This window comes from Herpailurus yagouaroundi, unplaced genomic scaffold (assembly GCF_014898765.1).
Source record: "Herpailurus yagouaroundi ecotype Mexico unplaced genomic scaffold, PumYag 142, whole genome shotgun sequence".
In the NCBI taxonomy this organism is placed as follows: Eukaryota; Metazoa; Chordata; class Mammalia; order Carnivora; family Felidae; genus Herpailurus; species Herpailurus yagouaroundi.
Genome location: NW_024412397.1, coordinates 26,102,629 through 26,117,739, shown reverse-complemented (window position 1 = coordinate 26,117,739; position 15,111 = coordinate 26,102,629). Strand labels below are relative to the sequence as shown.

At 52.0% G+C, this 15,111-nt stretch overlaps 1 protein-coding gene across 8 annotated transcripts in view; it reads left to right on the top strand.

Annotated features, from left to right (window-relative positions):
• The window catches only part of CTIF (cap binding complex dependent translation initiation factor), a 299,569-nt gene that overhangs the window by 194,356 nt on the left and 90,102 nt on the right, over nucleotides 1-15,111 (top strand). For 6 of the 8 annotated variants that reach the window (XM_040478885.1, XM_040478883.1, XM_040478886.1 and 3 more), the window contains 2 exons: nucleotides 11,283-11,775; nucleotides 14,337-14,636. In XM_040478885.1, coding sequence (XP_040334819.1) covers nucleotides 11,283-11,775; nucleotides 14,337-14,636 — 793 coding nt within the window. The remainder of the gene's footprint in view (nucleotides 1-11,282; nucleotides 11,776-14,336; nucleotides 14,637-15,111) is intronic. The other 2 variants (XM_040478882.1, XM_040478884.1) reach the window with 1 other exon arrangement.

Below are 15,111 nucleotides of genomic sequence, written 5' to 3'. Positions count from 1 at the left end.
TTCCCATCCTACAGATGGGAATACTGAGATGTGAGGAGTCTGCCCGTGTGCCAAAGGTGACCGAGAGGTTGGCCACAAGCCCTGGATTACCAGGGTTGCTGGGAGGGGCACCTGAGAAATGCCTGGGCAGCTGAGCGAGACCCAGGGTCTGCCGCGTATACCCCAAAGAAGACCATTCATCCACGGCCTTCTGTGCTGCCCCAAGATGGAGGAAGGTGGCCAGAGCCCGCAGCTCCTGCTTCCCTCCCCCAGGGTTCGGCAGCGAAGCCAGAGGGCCACCCCGAAAACGCAACCTCCCAGCCACGGGAACTAGCAGACTGTGGGGAAAGGATTGTTCCCAGCACAGATGGAAACCCGAGGGCCACACGTGGCTTCTGTGGTTTTCCCCAGACACGGCGGAGCCAAGGCTGGAAGCCGGATTTCCAAACCTCGACTCGGGGCTCAGTCCAGAGCCCTCCCAGGCTTTCCCCTCTCACGGGCCTCAGCTTCCCTGTTCCTCGTGGCCTCCGGCTCAGCCTTTGGCCTTTGCTTCTGCATATCTAGCCCTGCTTCCGCCACACGCTGCCAGCCCGCAGTCCCTGCCCCCACTGGCTTTGGCCAAGGCCTGGGATCCTCTGGATTTGGATTTGGATTTCATTGGCTCAGCAGTGGTGCAGGCTGCCCCGGGCCCCTAGGACCCCGCAACGGGTCTCAAGTCCATGAGGCAGGAGAGCGTAGTGGTTGAGGGTACACATTCTGAGGTCAAACTACCTAAATTCAAACTCGGGCTCTGCCTCTTGCAAGCTGTGTGGCCTCAGACAAGTACTTACCTTCTCTGTGGCTCATGACCTCTCTGTAAAATGAGGCTGGCAAAAGTCCCTCCCTCTTAGGGTGAAGTGAAAGTCATGCCTGGCACAAGGTCAGTGCTTCATACATGTTAGCTTGTGTTTATTACTTTTACTCTATGTTCTCAATTATCTCAGTTCCTGTCCCGGCCTTCGGGGCTGCTCTGGGCAGGGCTCAGAAGGGCTGCACTGGGTTTAATGAATGTTCTGCCGGGGTCAGCTTGAAACTCTTAGCAGTTTTTGAACAAGAGGCCCACACTTTCATTCTGCACTTGGTCCCACAAATTATGAGGTCTGTCCTGCCTCTAGGACCAGAGTGTCAGGGACCCCTGTGCTACTCTGTGCTTCCTTTCCTTCATGACTCTTGTCCCTGGTTGTAGCCAGTTACCTTATTTCTGTAATTAACGGATTAGTGTCTGTCTCTCCAAATGGATCCTAAGTTGCATGAGGGCATAGCCCTGTGCCAGGGTCATCGCTGTGTCCCCAGGACCTGGTACATTGTGGGGCTCACTGGAGGCATGCATGAATCAATGCCCAGCATCCCTCCACCCCCGCCACCCCCATTTCCCAAGGGAGATTTGGAGAGGGTCTGCCCCATCCTAAGGAAGTGGTTGCTCTTAAGGCCATACAAGAAGAATGCACAAGGCCATTCAGTGGCGTGGATGAGGGTATCAGGCTGTAATCACATTAGGAGTCTGAAGAGGGGGCCTCTGGGGAGCTGAAGAAGGCTGTTTGGAGCCCAGATGGGATTAGGAAAGGCGTTGAGATACTCCTGAGGGACAGTTGAACAGCTTTGGTCAATCCACAGCCCCTGCTCCCCTCAGAATGTTCCAGGAGCTCTGTGGCCTTGGGCAAGCCCACTGACACCTCCGATTAACCTCCAGGCAGAGCGGAATCTCAGGACATGTTTAATTAATGAAGCAGTACATGAATCAGCCTTGCCTCTCCTCATTCGTTTGTACGTGCGCCCTGTTAACTGGAAAAGTCTTTCCTCTGCCTTCAGGGCACAGAGGTACCATTCAGATTAGCCCCTCTCCTTTCCACTCCAGAGCATTCCCTTGGCCAGGTAAACCTTTGGATTCCAAAGCTTTTCCATGCGTGCAGTGAAATACCAAACTTCTTACACGAACCTCGGCCTCAGCCGGCAGAGACCTCAGTCTTGGATTGTTTTCTACCCGGCCCTGAGCACAGGGAGAGCCCCACAGGCTGTTGGAGCAGGAGAGCCAAAAACTCTCCTGGCCGTCCAAGGCCATGGGGGTGTTCCTGAAGCGTGCGGGCACTCCCCTCCAGGGACTGTCCGGGGAGCCCAGTGTGGGGAGCAGGCCTGGTGCTCAGCGAGCCAGCCGGTAATGCACTGCTCTCATTGCCATGATGGGGATGGCGGCCTGGCAATTACAGGGACATCAGGTGGGGCGGTTCCCCGGCTATCCAGACAGCAAGAAGACCTCAGATGAGTAACCGTAACATCCGGCCGGCCATGTAGCGTTTCAGGCAGGACCTTAGAGTAGAGACACAGATCAGAGTTCCGGTACAGGCTTCGTCACTAACTAGCTGGACAGCACGAGGGCAAAAGGCAACCTCTCTGAACCTTGGCTTTCTCATCTGTGAAAGCATCGCGCTGTCACTCTGTAATCCTCACAGCCGCCCCTGAGGGTGGCGGCTGACACGGCTGGGAACGGACACAGAGCCACACAGCCGCGAGTGACCCAGCCAGGCTCTGTGCTGGCTGCAATCTCCCAGATATGCCCCCTGAGGAGGGTCCTGCAGAACAGACCAGGCAGATTTACATCATCTCATCCAGCCCCTTGGGCACGGTAGGTGCTCAGTTAATAGAGGCCACCGTGATGCTGGACCCTTTGCTAAGCCAGTGGCGTTTCCCTCCGTTGGCTCCCTGAAGAGGGAAGTAAGTTCCCCTACAGTTTTCCTTAGGAGGCATCCCAGTGTTTTGCAAAGGGGGGTGGGCGTGTGTGTGTGTGTGTGTGTGTGGCCATGACCTTGGTTTCCAGGCCCCACATGCCTGCACTAAGCCAAGCGGCCCCAGAGCTGCAGAGAACCCCTGTGCCTGCCCCTGTCAGGCTCACCTCTGCTCTCGTGTTGCCCCTGTGGCTGGGATGCGGAAGGTGGGACCCCGGACAGGGCGTGTGTAGGTGGGCAGGAATGGGGGCGCCTAAGCGAGTAATAAGCAGTCATCACTTTTCCTGAAGGCAAGAAATATGAGCCCATGCATAGTTTTAAAACCACTTGCCCTAGGAATTTTGCTCTCAGAAATTTTTAAGCAGACCTACAAATTATGTGGTAAAGTGTCCGACATGGAGAGAACCATAATAAGTCAGTGGCCCTCGGAATATCTAGTTGGGAACAATTATGAAATAAAAAATGAACAGAGAGACGTTTGTCTGCATTTGGACTGCTGCTAGAATCATTCTTTAAAACAAAATCTGAAGTCTTTCTCCCTACACCCACCTCCGAAAATGCAGCTGTGGTGTGGAGAACTTTTTTTATTTTTGTGTTTTTGTTTTTTTTTTTAATAAAAGAGCGCAGTCTTAAGAGTGAAACAAGACGTCTGATTTCAGAACCCCAAGAAGGAAGAATAAACTAAATGAGTGGTGGAAGAAGCATCCTGACAATTTCCATTCTCCAAAAAAAAAAAAAAAAAAAAAAAAAGGCATTATTTCCCTACCAGCAGGTGTTACCAGTAGCACAAATGGAATATTAATCTTCTCTCCTAAGCCATTCCTCTCCCCACTACCACGACCACCGGAGAAAACTTGCCCAGAGACGTTAGAACATAACAAGCAGAGAGGGAGGTGGATTTTTGCCCCTTTATTTCGCTTGCAGAACAAAAAAAAAAAATGCATGTCTCCTGTGTTTCCAAAACCTGGATCCACACGTCCGTGTATCCGGGACCAAATACTTCCCTGCCTGGCCCCTAGGAGCCAAAGGAGCTCATCCCCAGCCAGGCCAAACCTAAACCCACAGGTTTTGGGGTGAGCAGTGAGCTGGCCCCTACAGGAAGGTATCGACGAAACCCAGGGCCAACAAACACAGAAGAGAGAGGCGCTGGTTTGGGCCAGCTCAGCCAGCAACCGCTGACAAATATTTGTGAATGGCCAGAGCAGGGAAGCTTGGGTCTCCATTGTTGAGGACCGAGGCCCAGCCCCTAGTCTTTTCCAGTGGCGAGGGCTCTCTCAGCCCTTTCCCAGGCCAAGGACGTGGGCCTCGCGTGGCCATCGCCACAGCAGATACCAGTGATAACACGGCCCTTCTCTCCTTTGCTGGATCTTAGGGCAAAGGGGATGGACAGGAGGTAGGCAATGGGTGCTGGGCTAGCTGTCAGGCTGGGCACACTCCTGAGGGTGTGGGGAATTTCACCTCCCTGAGCCTCAGTTGGCTGATCTGTAAAATGGGAAGAGAACCTCTTGACCAGCCTGCACACAGACACTGGTCCCAGCAGTCAGTGGCCCCGAGAACTAATGGGAGCCTTGAACAGGAAGGAGGAAAAAAGAAACAAAAAACCTTCATGCCCATTGCCTCCAATGGCATCTGGCCTCTTTCTTGCCCTCCACACCCCCCCCAGGGGCCCCCCAGCCAATCTCCTTTGCCATCCAACCCCATATCAGCAGCCTTCTTTCTTTTGACTCCATTGGTCTTGCCTGCCCAGTAGGAGGGGCCCCTTACGGGTGGACTCCCAGGCCTCCCCTCCTGTCCACAGACAGCACTCTGTGTGCAAAGGAGCTGCTACCCAGGCAGAGCGAGTCTGAAAACACCCACTAAATGCCCAACAACCTGGATATTCTTGGTCACTGCTCTGCTGGCAGAGCTGGCTCCAAGGAGTGGCAAACTAAAATGACTTGGAATTCCAAGCCCCCCAAAATTTCCGGCAAGAACAGGAGAGTCTCAGCAAGACCTGGCTAATTTCTTTCTGAGCCCTTGACCACCAGCCATGTAAAAATTAGCTCCTTTCTCCTCCAGGTGGAGGATTTGATTTGATTTGTTTTGTTTTGATTTGATTTGATGTGTTTTGTTTTGTTTGGGGGCGGGGGGGGGGGGGGTTAAGGAGGATGTTGGGCAGAGAGAGGGAGATCCCTGATAATGGCAAGTAGGAAGCCAGACAGTTTCAAGACAGATGCTGGGAAGGATTTGGTCAACCATCCTTTGGGGGCATTCCTTGGGCCATAGCTGCAGGCACCACAATTTTTCTAAATAAGGATGGGAAAAGTCGTGAGAATCAAGCATTATCTGCCAGGGAATTTCCAAGGTTCTTCTCTGGGCTTAAAAATTACTCATACTCAGAGAACAAAGAGGGTAGAAGGAGAAAAGGTGAATTCTTTGAAAGTAATTGAAAAATAAAAGTAGGGGGGATTCACAAAATGTCACAGGCGTGTGGTTCCTTGAGGAGTTGGGAGGGCCGTGGAATTTCTCCCAGTGGCTCTCCCAGTGTAGGTCAGTCCGTGATTCTCAGGTGAGGGCCGCAGGCTTCTCAGCTGACTTGTGTCTCAGGCATCTGGATTTAGGTCTGGGCAGTCTGAAGGCCAATGGGTGATCCCTGGGCAGAACTGACTCAGTGACTCACTTTGCGGATGGGGCCCCACACTTCCCTGGGCACCTGTGCTCTCTACCCCTGCTCTGCTGTGAATGCAAACTGACAGTCTTCCAGGACTTAAGGCACTGGTCCATTGATGATTACTGTTTTTAGAATGAGTCCATTCTGGAGGGGGGGGTACCTGGGTGGCCCAGCCAGTTAAGCGGCAGACTTCGGCTCAGGTCATGATCCTGCAGTCCCGTCGGATGGAGCCCTGCACTGGGCTGTGTGCTGACAGTGCAAAGCCTGCTTGGGATTCTCTGTCTCCCCCCTCTCTCAGCCCCTCCTCCACTCACGCTTTCTCCCTCTCTCAAAATAAATAAATAAACTTTAAAAAAATTAAAATTAGGGGTGCCTGGGTGGCTCACATGGTTGAGCGTCCGACTTCGGCTCAGGTCATGATCTCACCATTCTTGGGTTCAAGCTCCGCATCGGGCTCTGTGCTGACAGCTCGGAGCCTGGAGCCTGCTTAGGATTCGGTATCTCCCTTCTCTCTGCCCCTCCCCTGCTTGCTCTCCGTCTCTCAAAAACGAATAAACATTTTAAAAAGTTTTTTAATTGAAATTAAAGAAAAGAAATGAAAAACTAAAACAAAACAAAAAAAAGAATGAGGCCATTGGGGAGTAAAACTAGATAGAGCCTTAGGTGTGCTGGTAGAGGTGAGGGGTGTTAGAGGAGAAGCCTTTTGCACGCACGTATCGCGACAGCACAGCTTTTTGTACCCAGTATGTACTTCAGACCCAGTGATGAAAAATACCAGGCAGGCCTCATGAGAAGGGCCCAGGGCACACCCGGTCAGCCGCCTCAGTTCAGTGTACCAGGCTTCTATAGATGTTTCTACAATGACTCTTAAATTATTAAAATAAATACAGACAACTAGAAACCCTGAACATCCTATCTAAAAATGGACATAAGAGGACTCCAGAAGGTGGAAAGCAGGCAGACTGGCTGGGCACCATGGCACTCGGGCCACGACACTGTGGTAACTTACCAGAGTTTTCTTCCTGGCCTCACAGATCCCAGACTTGGAGGTAAAGAAGTTGGCAACCCAGAAATGCCAGTAGGCCCAGGCAGACCGGAAAGCCCCAACAAAAGCCTGCCCTCTCTCGCTAAAGGACCAGGAAAGGGAGGGGCAACCTTACAAGACAGAAAACTCCTGGACAGTAATGCTCTACTCTAGGCAAACCTCCCAGGAAAAATGTGGGCTCCAGCCTGACCCACACAAGCAGAGGTCAGTGGGCCTGACCCACACAAGCACAGTCACCAAGCTGAGGAGGCGCCCAAATCCTCCACCAGGGTGGGGTCAGAGAGGCCGAGTGAGGAGTTAGGACTCGTCCCTGTGGGGCACTGAGCACCCCTTCCTCTGTGTCAGTGGGGGCCACATGGGGGCCTTGAATCCCACCCCCATCCACCAGGTACAAGGCTCCACGCCCCCCCTCCACCATGGTGTCTGTGGAGGCCACGTGGAGAGTACCAGTATGCACCCTTCCCCTCCCCGCCAGGGAGGCATCGGTGTGAGGGGCCCGAACTCCCAACCCCGCTCCGCAGTAAAGCGGGCCTCCCTTGGGGTGTCACAGAAGGCCCAGTAGGGAACCCGACCTGTACTCCCCACTCGGTAGTAACAGGGCACGGCAACCCTTTCCACTATTGGAAGCAAGGTCAGAGGAAGCCAGCTAAAACAGTTCTCCATGAGCCCAGAGGCTCATAACACAATACTGAAGATGTCCAGGTTTCAACCAGAAATCTCAGAAAGATCTCAACTGAGTAAAGAAAGACAATAAGACACCCATACCAAGATGACAGAAGTGTTAGAATTCTCTGACAAAAGATCTTAAAGCAGCCAGCAGGAAAATGCTTCAAAAGAACATGCTTGAAACAAATGAAAAATTACGTCTTGGCAAAGAAATAGAAGCTGTAACAAAGAACCAAATGAAACGTAATAGTTAAATTAAAAACTCAATGCGTGGGTTCAACAGCAGAATGGAGGGACAAGGGAAAGAACGAGTGTACTGGAAGATAGAATAAAAATGATCCATGGGGCGCCTGGGTGGCTCAATCGGTTAAGCATCCGACTTCAGCTCAGGTCACGATCTCACAGTTCGTGGGTTCGAGCCCTGCACCAGGCTCTATGCTGACAGCTCAGAGCCTGGAGCCTGCTTCCGATTCTGTGTCTCCCTCTCTCTCTCTCTCTCTCAAAAATAAATAAACATTTAAAAATTAAAAAAAACAAAGATCTAATCTGAGCCACACAGAGAAAATAGACCAAAAAAAAAGTAAACTGAGCTTCTGGGACCTGGGGGTCCATAACAGCAAATCTAACATACATGGTCTCAGACTCTGTAATGTAGAGCAGAGAAAAAAATGGGCCTGGAAAATTATCCACAGACGTAATAACTGAGAACAGTTTGTGTGTTGCTGGTGGGAGTGTAAAGTGATAACGATCTCTCTGGAAAATAGTTCAATAGTTCTCTCTCTCTCTCTTTTTTGTAATGTTTATTTATTTTTGACAGAGAGAGAGAGAGAGAGAGAGAGAGACACAGCTTGAGTGGGGGAGGGGCAGAGAGAGAGGGAGACACAGAATCTGAAGCAGGCTCCAGGCTCCGAGCTGTCAGCACAGAGCCCGACGCGCGGCTCAAACTCACAGACCTCAAAATCATGACCTGAGCCAAAGTCAGACACTTAACCGACTGAGCCACCCAGGCACCCCTCAGTAGTTCTCTTTTTAAACCAAGTAGCTACCATATGACCTAGTAATGGCACCCCCAGGCACTTATCCCAGAGAAATGAAAACTTAACAAGAATCTGTGCACAAATGCCCATAGAAGCTTTGTGCACTGTAGCCAATAACTAGAACCCACCCAGATGCCTTTTAGCAAGTACATGGTTAAACTCGCTAATACATCCGCACTGTGGAACACTACTCAGCAGTAAGAAGGAACAAACTATGGATACGTGCAACGCCCTGGATGAATCTCCAGGGAATGATGCTGAGTGAAAAAAGCCAATCCCACCGGGTTACATACTGTAACGTATGTAACATTACCACCAAGTGGAATTAACAAGGTGCAGCAATTTACATGTACTAGAGGCTCTTGTAACAGATTGTAAATTATTCCATTTATATAACATTTTTGAGATGACAAATTGTAGAAATGAAGACTAGATTACTTACTGCTAGGGGCTCAAGAGGAGGTGGTGGAAGGGAAGTAGGTGTGGCTATAAAAGGGCAACAGGAAGGCATCCTTGCAGTGATGGGAATGTTCTGTATCTTGACTGTATCAATGTCAAAATCCTGATTGTGATCTTGTACCAGAGTTCTGCAAGATGTTACCATGGGAGGAAACTGGGTAGAAGATGCAAAAGATCTCTCTGTATTATTTCTTACCAGTGCACGCGAATCTGTAATTATCTCACAGTAAAAAGTTTAGAAAAATAAATTCATGTTCTTTTAGAAAATACAAGTGAAAAAGAAAAATCCTCATCCCATCCCCCAGAGTTAACCACTGTTAGCATTTTGGTGTGTTTCCTTCCTGATTTTTCTGTGGGTTTTTTTTTTAAGTTTTTTAAAATGTATTTATTTTGAGAGAGGGAGAGTGTGCGAGAGGGAGAAAGAGAGTGCAGGGGTGGGACAGAGAGAGATGGAGAGAATCCCAAGCAGGCTCCGTGGTGCCAACTCAGAGCCCAATGCGGGGATTGACCCCATGCAGAACTGTGAGATCATGACCTGAGCCGAAATCAAGAGTTGGACACTTAACTGCCTGAGCCACCCAGGCGCCTTTCCTTCCAGATTTTTCTATGCATACAAATATTTGCCTTAAAAAGTAGCACCATGGGGCGCCTGGGTGGCGCAGTCGGTTAAGCGTCCGACTTCAGCCAGGTCACGATCTCGCGGTCCGTGAGTTCGAGCCCCACGTCGGGCTCTGAGCTGATGGCTCAGAGCCTGGACCCTGTTTCTGATTCTGTGTCTCCCTCTCTCTCTGCCCCTCCCCCGTTCATGCTCTGTCTCTCTCTGTCCCAAAAAAATAAATAAACATTAAAAAAAAAAAATTTAAAAAAGTAGCACCATGCTACACATAGGACAACACATGCTTTCTTCCATCAACCAGAGTGAAGTCTTAACACCAGGTTCTTAACATTCCACATTGTTTCTCACTGTTAAACACTGCCAGGATGCACAAATTGTGCCTACATCCCTGTGCAAGGCTTTTGAGTATTTCCTTTCGATAAATTGCCACCAAGTGGAATTAACAAGGTGCGGCAATTTACATGTACTAGAGGCTCTTGTAACAGACCGTCAAACTTCCCCCCCCCCGAAACACCCTAATTTCTACTTCTAACATGTGATGTGTTGTCTTTACCATTTGTGTGGAAACAAAACACTATACACCTGTCTCCCACTTAATAACTTTAATTCCTCTTGAAAACCCTGCCAGGAGGCAAGGCTTTTCAATGGAAAAAAAATTGTTTTCATTAATTTTAATGGAAAAATGATATGTTTAACCTCAGTCCAAGATGCCTCCAGATTTTCACGGGTACGAAATTGTCAAGTGAACATTGAAACTGAGTTTATATAAGTAATAATAGTTTCAAAGTAAATCAATGCCTTTTTTGGGTTCATAAAATTCAGTGCCATGAAGGTCCGCTGTCCCCACCAAAGGGACAGGTCGCAGTTCTCCAGCTGCACATCCCATAAAGTCAGGGCATGGAAAACACTGGGGGGTGAGCGCAAGAGTGCTTCCAGAGATGGATCAAAATGTTTGGGGTTCATCTCCTGTGCACACCTCAGATTTGTTCCATTGTCATGTTCTCTGGCTTAGAAAATAGTGTGTCCGGTAAATCGGTGAGTCAAATGTCGCTTGTGGGCTAGTCAGCTCGGGCCCCCGTGACAAAATACCACAGACGGGGCAGCTCAACAACAGAATCTTTTTTTCTGAGAGCCCTAGAATCTGGAAGTCCAAGACTGAGGGGTCTTCTTGGTTTGTTTCTTCTGGGGCCTCTCCTCTTGCAGATGTCTGTCTTGCTGTACCTTCACACGGTCTTTCTTCTGTGTCTACATCCCTGGTGTCTCTCTATGTGTCTAGATTTCCTCTTATTATAAGGACACCAGTCCCATTGGATTGAGGCCCACCCTAACAGCCTAACGGATTAACTCAATCCCCTCTTTAAAGGCCCGTATCTTTAAATACAGTCACATTCTTGGGTACTAGGGATTGAGTATTCAACATGTGAATTGAAGGGGTGGGGACACACCATTGAGTGCATAACAGTTTCTTATTGCATATTTTGTTTGTGGACTTGGGGGTGAAAATGTCAATGTACCCCCCCCCACACACACACACACACACACGCACACAAAGTTGTTGAACAAATGATGCAACTTCACAAGAGCCATGATGGTAAAAATTGATTCACAGGATAGCTGTCACCAGATACAGGTCTATGTATGTATCTTCTCCGGAACGTGCGTAGACTGCATTGGGAGGAGTCCCAAAATGGTAACAGGTGCATCAAGAGTACAAGCTGGGTGGCTGGGGTCAGAGTCAGGAGGATTCACGATCTGCTCTGATGCATCGTGTGACTTTGGCTCCCCACGCGTGTGCTGATGTGTATTCTAACAAGGGCAGAAAATACGACTCAAACTCAGGGACTGACTCGACCCCTCTGTAATCGCAGGCACCCCCCCCCCCGGTCTGTCTCGTGCTGTGCTGTGTCCACAGGCCCTGCCGCGGAGTCGGGCGCAGAGGAGGTGTCCAGTAAGGGGGCAGACAGAATGAATACATGAACAGCTCCGTGAACTGCTCGCCCAGTGTTTGGACACAGGGACCCTGAACAATCCTCCCAGTGACCTTCTCTGTCTTTCCTCTATCGGTTTGCAGACGGCAGCAGAGGCCTCCGGGAGGGAACAAGCCCCAACAGCATGGTGACCACCAGCCGGTCAGTGCCAAACACAACAGGGACCACCAGAAATCCTACCAGGGGGGCTCCGTGCCTCACCCCTCAGGGAGGCCCACTCATCACGGCTACAGCCAGAACCGGCGCTGGCACCACAGCAACATGAAGCACCCGCCAGGCGACAAGGGGGAGGCAGGCGCCCACCGCAATGCCAAAGAGACCGTGACCGTGGACAGCCCCAAACTTGAGGATGCCCTGGGGGACACCGGGCACGGCAGCCTCGAGCCCCCCCGCAGCCCTGATGCCCCAGCCTCAGTGGCTTCCGAGAGGCTGCCCCCACCGCAGCCGGGGGGTCCAGAGGCCGAGACAAAGCGTAAAGACAGTATTATTCCCGAGCGCATCGGGGAGCGGCCCAAAATTACCCTGCTCCAGTCTTCCAAAGACAGGCTGCGGCGAAGGCTGAAAGAAAAGGTACCGGTAAATGAATTTTCGTTGTTCTCTTGTACCAGGGAAGACATCGTGAGGTAGGCACTTTGGTAGGCGGGCTTGGGTTTGAGGCGGCCACCACTGCCTCGGGGACTGCTGGCCACCGGAGGACTGGCCCGTACGTGAACCCCCCTCCGGCACATCCCGGCTCCTCACCTTCTGGTCCCCCAAGAGGCCGAGGTGGGCATTGGGCACCAGCCCGCAGCCTGGGAGGGAAGGGGAGGAAGAAGCATGTACCTGAGGGGGATGGGAAGCGTGCAGGGAAGGCTTGGTTCTTCCCTCCAGCATTTTCTGGGGTCCAACACTGCCCTGACAGTGCTAAAGGGCATTTGGGAAAGACTGGGAGCTTGTACGATAAGGACGGATGCTTCCCCCCAAGGTAAGCGCCGGCCAGCTGTGGTCCCCGCCAGGGTCAAGAGCAGAGGTGAGTTGGGCAGAGTGCGAGCGGGTCTCAATTTTGCCATTCTCCTCCTTGATCCGCCAGCGGCCCAGGAGGTGTCTAAGGGACAAAACTGAAGGAGGCCCTCAACCCCAGCCTCACACGGGTGCCGCCTGTGCTCCGACACCAGCCCTGAGAGGAAGGGCCTTCGTAACTGTTGCCCCCACCCCCACCAGCCTCTCTTTCTTCACTGTATCCTGACCGTGGCCCCCAGAGCCTGGTTCGCCGATTCAAGGGGACGTGTCCCTGAGCCTCTAGCAAAGGCATAAGGCTATGTCAACGGCAGCATCGTGTCCACTGTGCTCACCCTGGCCCCCCTTCCCTGCCAGGGATGCAGGAAAGGTCACCTTGGAGAGGAACTGCTCCTGAGAGAGGCCGGCTGGCCCCCAGCCCTCCCCACAGAGTCCTCATTGTGAGGCTTCTGCGGAGCTCGAAGCTCTGGGCTTCTCTCTGGCCTCTCACTGCTGCTTTCTTTCCTCCCCCTTTTGCCTGAAAGGCCAAGCCCGGGTCCACACTCGGGCAGGACAAGGCAGGTCAGACCCCTTCCCCAGCCCATGCTTGAAGCTGCACCTGCGTCCTTCACAGCCCTGAGCTCCCGCCCCGCTGCCCCCGGTGGGGGAAGCAGCTGTGAGGTCCAGAGGGAGAGCCTCCCTCATTTCCTTCCTTCTCAGAGGTGGGAGCCTGGAGACCAGGCCGGTGGCATGTAGTGGCCAGCGTGGTGACAGTGCGTAGGGTCCTCCTAAAGACCCGCCGAGACACATTCCTCAAAGCCTGGCCACAGAGAGGGGATTACTCACTAAATTCCCTCCAGTCCTACTAAATGTAGCTGGTGCTTTAGGGCCCAGCAAACCACCTGCTGCTCCTCACTCTGCCTTTGACTGGCTGGGTGACCTGGGACAAGTCCCCTAACCTCTCCGAGCCCCAGTTGACTCATCTGTAAAATGAGAGCAATACCGCATACCTTGCAGACAGGCCATGGCATGCATAAAGACCTCCTGGGTGGTTCTTACTTTATATACTGCCCGGGGGCCCGGATGGTGGGGCAGTGGGGTGGATAAGGAAGGGATTAGAACGGGTAAGATAGGTCCATAGCACCCATACACGGGTTTCGAGCACTCCCCTTAGGTGAGGCCTCCCGGATTCCCAGAGCAGGAGGACATTGGCTAAGGCCATAAGTAGGGCTCAGGGGAAGCTCGACATCATCCAGGCACCGCATCTTCCCAGGAAGTAGACTGAGGCCCAGAGAGTGAAACCACTGCCCACAGCCATACAGCTAGAGGCAGAAAGCAGGTTCGAGAACTCTGGTCTGTGCCTCCCGGCCTAGAGCTCTCCTGGTTGGGAATAGGAGGGCAAGCGCGGGACCCCACTTTCTGTGCCTGACCCTGCCCTTCTTCCCTGATCTCCCATCCCAGTAGGTAGGGCAGTCACATTCTTGGCCACCCATCCATTGTATTTGAATGAATACTTTCGAGACTATCAGATCTGTCCAGGCCTGGTCTACGTGCAGTGAACCTTCTTAAAGGTGTAGAGTTAGCTGTCTGAAATTTCCTTCCTAGAAGTGCCCATCCATTTAGTGGCACACTGGAGGGCTCCCCGGGGTATAGCGTTTGTTACAGAAGGCCAGCACAGTCTCCACAGGACATAAAACCAGGGCCGTGTTTATCCAGATCTGGCAGCCTGGAAAGCAAGGTGGCCATTCCGTGGGCACCTTTTACCAATAGAGCAGACATTTTGAATACTTTCCTCCTTCCTTTGACCCAGTTTTTTGTTTTGTTACCTTATTTCATCTTTTACAAGCCCCATTGGGTCATTCCTAGCTTGAGACCTTCGATGGGCACGTACACAAACAGAACCAATATATGTGGGAATCCTGGGTAAGAGCTAGAACTTGCAAGAAAGATCAGCCCCTAAGAGCCAAGAAAAAGGTCGGCAGAGGGCCTTGGTGGTTGGGGGTCCTAGGTGGAGGTCAGCATTCCCAGAGGGACCGGACCTCAGGTTCATGAAGGTAGTGCTGGGTCCTTGCTGGGGGCAGCAGGCCTCCCTCCACTGGCCACCCCCAGTGGTATCCTCGGCTCCACTGAGGCACGACTCAGTTTGTCTCCCACGCCCCCAGGATGAAGTGGCCGTGGAGACCACCAACCCTCAGCAGAACAAGATGGACAAGTTGATTGAGATCCTCAACAGCATGCGGAACAACAGCAGTGACGTGGATGCCAAGCTCACCACCTTCATGGAGGAGGCCCAGAACTCGACCAACTCCGAGGAGATGCTGGGAGAGATCGTCCGGACCATCTACCAGAAGGCCGTGTCCGACCGCAGCTTCGCCTTTACGGCCGCAAAGCTCTGCGACAAGATGGCACTCTTCATGGTGGAGGGGACCAAGTTCCGGAGCCTGCTCCTCAACATGCTTCAGGTAACCGGACACCGACAGCTGAGCCTCCCCTCCCCCGCCCCGCCGCGCCCGCCAGTGGGTTATTACTAGAGAGAAGGCTGCAGATTCTGACCACAGTTGAACTTTTCCCAAGTTCCACCCTTGCCCGATTAATTATAGAAAATAAAAAGGCACTTGAGGGGCACGGGATGAGTGGCCGGATTTGCGTGTGTTTGTGAGTGATCCATGGTTACAATGGACCAATATAATTTTATAGGTGTTTCGTGTTTAACCAGCCTTTCCCTCTTTCTATTTCCACGATAAGAGAGCTGATCCTTGCTCTTCACCAGTGTCTGTGCTTTGATCTCTCCGCGTCCGAGCAGACGTGAACCGGGTGTAGACTTCACCTTTCCTCCTCCCGCCCCGGACCACCACCCCCAGGCCCTGGAGGTGGTGTGGCTGGAGCTGAGCAGAAGGTGCAAAGGCTTTGAGCAGGAGAGGTGTGATCTTCTTGCCG